This window comes from Paramormyrops kingsleyae, chromosome 4 (assembly GCF_048594095.1).
Source record: "Paramormyrops kingsleyae isolate MSU_618 chromosome 4, PKINGS_0.4, whole genome shotgun sequence".
NCBI classification, from domain to species: Eukaryota; Metazoa; Chordata; class Actinopteri; order Osteoglossiformes; family Mormyridae; genus Paramormyrops; species Paramormyrops kingsleyae.
In genome coordinates, this window is record NC_132800.1 from 30719362 (window position 1) to 30727533 (window position 8172).

General features: G+C 43.2%; 2 protein-coding genes across 2 annotated transcripts; both read left to right on the forward strand.

Annotated features, from left to right (window-relative positions):
• The first annotated feature begins 815 nt into the window (after positions 1-815).
• LOC111833154 (uncharacterized) lies at positions 816-3194 on the forward strand. The gene is made up of 2 exons (XM_023791121.2): positions 816-1226; positions 1329-3194. Exons 1-2 carry the CDS (start codon positions 959-961, stop codon positions 2276-2278), a joined length of 1218 nt encoding a protein of 405 aa, XP_023646889.2. The 5' UTR covers positions 816-958; the 3' UTR covers positions 2279-3194.
• Positions 3195-4011: 817 nt separating this feature from the next.
• LOC111833153 (uncharacterized) lies at positions 4012-7493 on the forward strand. The gene is made up of 4 exons (XM_023791120.2): positions 4012-4985; positions 5076-5203; positions 5489-5597; positions 6306-7493. Exons 1-4 carry the CDS (start codon positions 4766-4768, stop codon positions 7388-7390), a joined length of 1542 nt encoding a protein of 513 aa, XP_023646888.2. The 5' UTR covers positions 4012-4765; the 3' UTR covers positions 7391-7493.
• Positions 7494-8172: the final 679 nt, after the last annotated feature.

An 8172-nucleotide genomic window follows, 5' to 3' on the forward strand; every position in this document is an offset into this window, starting at 1 on the left:
GTGCAAGTATAGTTTAATTAATATGCAAATAAGTTTTTCAGTGGTCAATATTAATGTCCACACAGCACCTTTTATCTTTGATATAATTCTCTACAACATTTTTTTCTATAATCTGTTCATCTCTTGGGCTGAATACCTAAATTGTAATATCAAATTGCAAGAGGAAAAAATGCTTCAATCCTGCTTGCATAGGAATAATTATGTACTCCCATATATTTTTTATGTTCAGGTAGAAAATCTTACCAGCCTTACTAAGAGGTCTTAACTTACTGGTTGTGTGCTTTCAGTTGGGGAGACATACATTCATATCCTTGGGAGTGTTGTCACATAATTCTCTACCAGACCATCTATCCAGTTCAGGGAGGCCCCTGAATAAAATCATTTTCAATGTAGAAATTACTTTTGTGTGGAGTAAATTCACTGTTAATTCATGGTTAAGTTTAGTTTTCTACAGCGTGCATGATACCTGCAGCCAGGCACCCATAGGCATGCAGTTAGCTCTGTGATCAGGATTTTGTTATAGAAATAATCATATTTGTTTGATTTATTCATTCATTGCAAGTTTCTGCAGAGATATGATGGACAGCTAGCTCTTTTGGCTAACTGTTGTAATGTGGCAGAATAATAAGTAAAATTATTAAAGCATATATTTAATACAAATTAATGCGGCCAAAATAAATGACAGATAAATAAAGATGAGTCGGGAGGCTTTATTCGAGGAACTAAGTTCCGGGAACATGAGCCCGCAAAATTAAGAAAGTGCGTGTCTTTTTTACTGTTTACGGTAATATTTTATGTCATTTCCGTCTCCCATCCGGAAACGTACCATGTACGAGTTTTTAGTTCGTAAACAGAACACTTCACTTGTCAGGTTATGCTCATTACAGTTTGATTCCTTTATGAAAGGCATACACCAGGTCTAAAATCAGATGGGAGCGGTGTAAACGAATTAGGTAAAATGACTACGTCTTTTACTCTTCAGACGCGTGTAGCCTCTATTATGGACGTGCTTGTGAAAGCAGCGGTGACAGAGATTTGTAAACTTGTTGATGATGGATCGGAAATGTTACGTCTAGAAGTGTGTCGACGAGACAGTGAGATCGAGGTGCTTAATAGTAAATTAAGTATGATGGAGAATGAGTTGAGGACGGCACTGAAACAGTCCACCTTCAACAGTTGCTCGGTTGGCGTCCAGGTTGGTGATGAGTTGGGAGGAACAGACCAGGGTACGTGTGAAGGTTTTATGCACTATATAATAAACGCATTTTAGCTACAGATTTGTTATTTAATTGTAACTTAAATCATGTTTGCCAACTTTTTACACGCAGGACATGCTAGTGCCGCAAAAAGACCACCGTCTCAACGCAAACACTGTGAGGGGGGACGTGATACGAACTCCACACGTGCAGACACCGCGGAAGAGGAGGATACGCCGCCTGTAACTAATGAAGGTTTTAGTGGGCTTGCTGAGCATCTCAGGTCCGGGCATAGTGAAGAGAAGCTCGGTAGGGTAGACTTTTTAGTGAAGGCGGAGCAGGATGAAGCTGTCCTGCTCACAGCAGCCCAGAAGCTTAACTCAAGAGAACCCAAAAACACTTCCGAGATTAATGTACACTTGGAGGATGCGATGGATGAAACTCAGAGACCACTACAGAGTTCCTTTAAACTGGAGAACAGAGAAAGAGAAACTGGTGATTCTAGCTGTTCATATGTTTCTGGCCAGGACTCTCGTGTTCTTTCTTGCCCTACAGAGCTGTTATCTGTCCCAAATGCTGAGGAAGATTCAGAAGGACCTTTGTCGTCTTTAGCAAACTCATATGTGCACATGCTCAGGACAGCCCCTGGGCTTCAGGATGCAGGTGGGCTTGCACTGAGGTGTAATGGCTTGGGTAAGCTTAAGAAAGTGCGTGGTCACACGGCCTGCACGAGAGAAAAGTGGTTCATCTGCGCACAGTGCGGGAAGAGCTTTGATCGATTCAGCCACCTGGAAAGACACCAGCGGATTCACACGGGAGAGAAACCCTACAGCTGTACCACATGTGGGAAGTGCTTTTCCCAGAAGAGCAGCCTTAAGGGGCACCAGAGGGTGCACACTGGCGAGAGACCGTACAGCTGCGATATGTGTAAAAAGACGTTCTCTTGTTTGTCTAACCGCAATGCACACCAGTGCCGGCACGCGGCTGTCAGAGCTTATAGCTGTTACATGTGTGGGAACAGTTACCCGCATTTAGGTGCTCTCAAGGTGCATCAGAAGATTCACACTGGTGGAAAGAAATAACATTATCTTGGAATGGGATTTACCCTTTGTTTCTAACAATATGGGTATATACTCATCACTGGTTACTGTGATAGTATGTTGTATGGTACATTAAGTGCAATTGCATAAATATTATGATAAATTCCAGTTTGATGTAATAGCTGCATGTAGCGTCAGTGTTAAAAAAGACTGAAATGTCTGTAAAACCATATTCCTGTGTTTAGCTGTGTGTGATGCCATATTATCTACAGAGGGCGGTATTGCTTGAAGTATTTTTGACATTGGTACACAGGTATCACATTTAGTGTATACTTGTCTGTTGTTGCACTCAATGAATCACTTGTTATAAATGCTGAAAAAAATCATGGTGCCCCAATTGATACTGTAGCAAAAGGCATTGTAAAGTTACACATGAAACTTTGTGCAATGGCCCATTCAGTCCTGTAATGTACAGTTGTATGTATAAAAATTGCAACAATGCCAAGGTTGTTAAGGTCATTGACAGTTTGCTGTATACCAGTGCTTCGTTTGTCACTGAACTTGTTTTGTACAAGCGTGTTAGAGAGAAAATTGTGCAGAATGTGTTTGCTATGAACTGGCCGAAAATATCACGGTGATACGGTATCACCAAGGACACCTTTGGCTGTCACTACTGTCTCCATAGTTACCATACTAAACATTTGGATAAGCTATATAAAAACATTTCTCTATCACTTTTTTTTTATTAACTCCTACTGGAAGCATGCAGCCTTCTACTGGATTGCCATAGCTTAGTTTGTTTTAGAACAGTTTAAGAATAAACCACCTGCATAGGACCAGTTGTGTTTGGTTGATTTTCCTCGATAATGAAACTCTGGTTCATATTTAGATTCTTTTGTGTGTTCGGTCTGCAGCATAATGCTCATCTTGCTGTGTTTGAATAAAGACATTGACAGTGCAGTATGTCACTTTTCCCATACTGTTGGCCAGGCATGTTCTATGCTGGAAACCATCTGGTATGCGACACATGGTTTTATATATGTGTCTGGTTTTATATGAAAGGGGGTATGTGTATATTGCAGAAATTTTAAGTGCAATAAAAAACTAGCTCGAATTCTGTTTGTATTTATAATGTAGACATAGTTAAAGCGGATCATCGTGTAATTTGTTTATAAATTAAGAGAGGAGTATCTGTGAAGGTTGAGGGTGTTATGGAGCTTATTAAAGGTTACCGGAATGCATGCAGGGCCCGTTCTTGGATGTAGTGTTAAGGGTAAGTGGAAGGTGAGGTCTGTGTCCCAGAGCCGTGGGCTTACTGTTAGTCACATTGAGTGACAGAGAATATAAGAATGCCAGAAAGCCGAATATGCGTCGTACAGCTGCAGAGACGTGCGTGAGACTAATCAGTCACAAATTGGGGATTTCTTAATGCTCAGACTTACTTTCTGACTATTATTCATTCACATAAGTTACTGAGTGTTGACTGTTACTCTCTTCTGCTCCTTATCTTAGTTTATAGCTGTACAGCCTTGAATCTAGCAATGGTTTGGCTAAATGGAACCACTGGGTCTGAAAAAGTGACCAGAAAACCATCTGTGAACCAGTCAACACGGTTGCTTAGTGGTTAAAGCATTGTATGTTTAATGTGATTGGATGAGAGGTTTGTATCATACAATAGGCTTTGTGTCTTTTCCATTTCTGTATTGATTTGTTACTGTCTTTTGAGCCTCTTAATAAACACTGTTAGCTACTGGTGAGCAAATTCTCCAGCAGAAGAGGTACAGATGTGGTGCCACACATGGGTGAACTGAGGAACCCCAGTCCACATCTTTGCTCTCTTCCAGCTTGCATCATGTACCAAATAATCTGTGTTCTTGATTGGGCTGGGTTAAGAAACATTGGGTAGAGAGAAAAACAGGAGTGGAGCAGGTGGAAAAGACACAAGACAACATTTTTTTTGTTTCTATAGGTATCCATAGGAATTGTTTTATTTACATATAGTTTCCTTTTCTGAATATGTACTGGAATATTCAGATGTTAGTGCATTTCCAAAAACAAACATATGATATGCATGTATCTTCCGTAACGACTTCTTCAGTACAGTGTATAATGGGTTCAGTATAATGGAAGGATTACAGTGTACCCAATGAAAACCTACTAAAAGACAGGGAGAACATATAGAATGGAGGTGGTGCTGGGCGAGTGTGGAAATAGAACATGAACAATGAAGGTATGAAGCTACGTCCGTCCATCCATTTTCTGCAACCTTTCAGGGTCGCGAAGCTACGTCCATCTATTGTTATTAATAAATGAACCGGAGAAAATCCTTTGCTGCGGCTTATGTTCGGTATTTACGGTAATAGGTGACATCACCGTAACTTCCTGACCTGTCCGGAAGTAAACAATATAAAACATTTAATATCAAGTTAGCTATTTTGCACTGGACAATAAAGGACTCCGTTAGCTACTATCTTTCATACGGACGATATTGTGACTAAACAGGCTCGCCTGGTGCGATCGTCCGTTAAAATGGCGAACTCTGCAGCCTTTCAAACACAGTTAGCTGCGATCATGGACATTCTGGCCAAGGCAGCGGTAGCAGAAATCGGCAAACTTGTGGACGACAGCTACGCTGTGCTGCGCCTGGAAGTCTCCCGCAGTCAGAGCGAGAACGAGGCGCTGAGGAGGAAGCTGCTGCTGATGGAGAGCGAGCTGCGGTCCCGGCGAGGGCGATCTGCAGAAAGCGCAGGTACCGGCTGCTTCCTTCCCAGCTTCATTCTGGATTACTCACCTCTTTAGCGCCGCTGTGTGTGCGTGTCTTTTTAATTTACTCTTGCAGAGGAAGAACACTGCCCTTTAGACAACAGCTTTGGAAAGAACTGGAGCATCAGTCTGTATAGAGATGACGAGTCTACGGCTGCTGAGGATGATGGGACTCTGCTGCAGTCCGTTACTTTGGGATATGAGGTCAGATCGCATACAGATTCATCATCCTGCCTCGGCAGCTTCCTGCTGCATAGTAGTAATTCTCAAAAAGCAGGAATTAAAAACCCGAGGGATTTTTACTAAAAGAAATGTGCTGGTTGTGTTAAGGACTAAATGATATTTGCTTTTTAAATAATGTGGTAGTGAACTGATTAAATGGCATAACGATTCTGAAATACTTTCATTAAGACATTATACTTATATTATTCAGTCATCATTTTCATGCACTGCCTTGCATTAGTCCTATAGCAGTTTCCTCTGTCACAGGTGACAGACAAGGAAGTGGGTGACCAGGAACTTTTCATTAAGGAGGAGAAACCTGATGAAGATGCTTGGAAAAATAACCCACAAGGTCTTCTGAAAATACACGGGGAGGGTAAATATTTGGAAATACACTGAGTAATGTAGCATGGCTGGGGACTGACTGCTAGGGTGGGTTTGTGAGGCAGGTATGGCCCCGTGGCTGTTCAGCCTGCTGTTTTTCATCAGGCCTGAGAGATCAGTTAATATATTGTACTTAATCTGCAAAGAAAGTTTTAATATCGGGCGTTTACATTTTCTTACTGCTTGGCAAAATGCTTCCATTCATGATGACGTTTCTTTACCCTGTGACTTAATTAAGGTAGCCTTGTAATGCACAATGTTTTATTTATCAATGTATAAAGATTAAGCATTGAAGGTAGAACTATATTATTAGAACAAAATTTGTAAAAACATTAATATGCTGATGAGGATGATTTTTTGTTAGTTTAACATGGTTTATCCATGCAATAGTGTTCTACTTATTTACTGTCCAGATATACATGCATTAGGACAGTCCACTGTGAAACGTTACTAGTAAATACTGAAACCTATAATCAGAACCATACATGCAGTATTATCAGGCGTGCAGATTTGGGTATGGACAGTAGGGGCGTGTGCCTACCTATATTGTGGGAGAACCATGTTTGTTTAGGGGGGCCGGGGGATCAGGGCTAATTTGGTCCCTGCCTATGTTGAAATCAAATCAATGCTCTTGAATATTATACATGTCTATGAATTTAAGCTTTTGTCATTGTGCAGTTTACCGGTGTCCTTGAAACAGGAGCAGCGGAGTCTGATCCACACGAAGGAGAGAGGCTTCCCCTCGAGCGTCCGCACTGCCAGCAGGTGTGTGACGCTGCATCGTCCCCCGCAGAGGACACGCCGGTCCCACCTCGTCCCCTAGTGGACGGCGCGGGGCCTGCAGAGGGCGCAGTGGAGCTCGCTGGACATAGGTGTGCTGGGAAAGCCAGGCAGGGGAACAGCGCGGAGGCCAGGGAGTTTGATCGCGGTGCGGGCCGCCCTCAGGGCACGGAGGCTGAGTACAGTCAGCTGTGGAATAACTTTCCGCAGGGGGACATGGACGCGCCGGTGGAGTTCACCGACTGCGTGTATGAAAATGAACCATATTCGCAGATCCTGCCGGCTCACAGGGAGCTTCAGCCCGGGCTTTCCCCGATGGCGAGTCCCGGAAACTCTCTGCCCTCCTTCCACAAACAGTACAGTCATGGGTTTGAAACCATTTGCGTAAAAGAGGAGGCTAAAATGGAGACGGTGTGCAGCAAAGGGACTTTGCCTGGTTTAAATCACAGTTTGTCCGGGGAGAAACGGTTCTCAATGGGGGAGAACGTCTCCTTCGCAAACGCACAGCAAAACCATGGTTCGTCAGAGCCGCAGCTGGGTGTGATACCATGCGCCTCGGGGCCGAGCTTAGATGCGCAAAGCACCGATGGGTATGCCATGGATCACAACGGACTGAGCTCAGTTGTCAGGTCGAAAAACCTCTGGAGGCCGGACGCCGGGGAAAAGCTCTTCATTTGCACGCACTGTGGGAAGAGCTTCAGCCGCCTGCCTTACCTGAAGATACACCAGCGCAGTCACACGGGTGAGCGGCCGTTCAGCTGCGCGCAGTGTGGCAAGCGCTTCCACTGCTCCTCGCACCTGAAGATACACCTGCGGACGCACACGGGGGAGCGGCCGTACAGGTGCGGCACCTGCGGGAAGTGCTTCACCCAGCAGAGCAGCCTGAAGACGCACCAGAGCGTCCACAGCGGCGAGCGGCCCTTCTGCTGCGGCCAGTGCGGCAAGACCTTCACTCTGCTGCACCACCTCAAACGGCACAGGATCATCCACACCGGCGAAAGCTGATCGCCTTTAAACGACTTAAAAAACTCTCCCCAGATGTCTGCTGCTGTCTTTTTGCATAACGTGATCGCGACTTCTAGTACATTAAAGCATTTGGAAATAGGAATTATAATTTGTCAGTTTCTGTTTTGCACAACCGGAGACTGGGTCAGCTGTTTCCTTTTGGGTGGTGGTAGTGCGACATCGAGTTGCACAGGATGACTTAGAGTTTCTGCAGCATGGATGCCCATGTGAAAGGTTTTAATTTGCAAAAAACGATTTTTGTGCTCGAAATTGAGAATGAAAAGAAAGACATAAGTAATTATCTGTAAGTGAAGGAATAAAACCGATAAAAAAGAAAAATCACAGGATGTGGTCTCCAGTGGCTGAAGAGAGAAAAATGCGGACTGAGCAAAGCCTCTTTGCCTTAAAATACGCATAGAAAAGAACATACTGAGTTTCTGGTGATGGTATCATCGTTATAAATTTTCCAGATTAAATGGTGTGACAGAAGAACCCAGTGGCTAATAAAAAGGTATTTTATTAGGGTTTCTAAAAGCAGTATGCTAGGAGAAAGTAACATAAATACAGTGAATCCAACCACATTTATCTGACCTTGTGTGGTTGAAAACAATTTGCATAAAAGTGTAGGTATAGTTGAAGTTATTTTTTAATCAGTTTCGCGTGGAATAACAGAATGAAAATTTAGATTATTATTTAAATAATTTTAATTTATAGCTTGGTAAATGTTCTCTGGAGTCTGACCAAAATATGAGTCAGACACTGTTGATGAGGGTGTTTCTGTT

What these genes read in the sequence shown, in the direction of transcription:
- LOC111833153 (XM_023791120.2), top strand. Translation starts at nt 4,766, where the DNA reads ATGGCGAACTCTGCAGCCTTTCAAACACAGTTAGCTGCGATCATGGAC. An exon ending in CCGTTACTTTGGGATATGAG is followed by an intron (nt 5,204 to 5,488) that starts GTCAGATCGCAT and finishes CCTCTGTCACAG; the next exon opens with GTGACAGACAAGGAAGTGGG. An exon ending in TCTGAAAATACACGGGGAGG is followed by an intron (nt 5,598 to 6,305) that starts GTAAATATTTGG and finishes TCCTTGAAACAG; the next exon opens with GAGCAGCGGAGTCTGATCCA.
- LOC111833154 (XM_023791121.2), top strand. Translation starts at nt 959, where the DNA reads ATGACTACGTCTTTTACTCTTCAGACGCGTGTAGCCTCTATTATGGAC. An exon ending in GTTGGGAGGAACAGACCAGG is followed by an intron (nt 1,227 to 1,328) that starts GTACGTGTGAAG and finishes TTTTACACGCAG; the next exon opens with GACATGCTAGTGCCGCAAAA.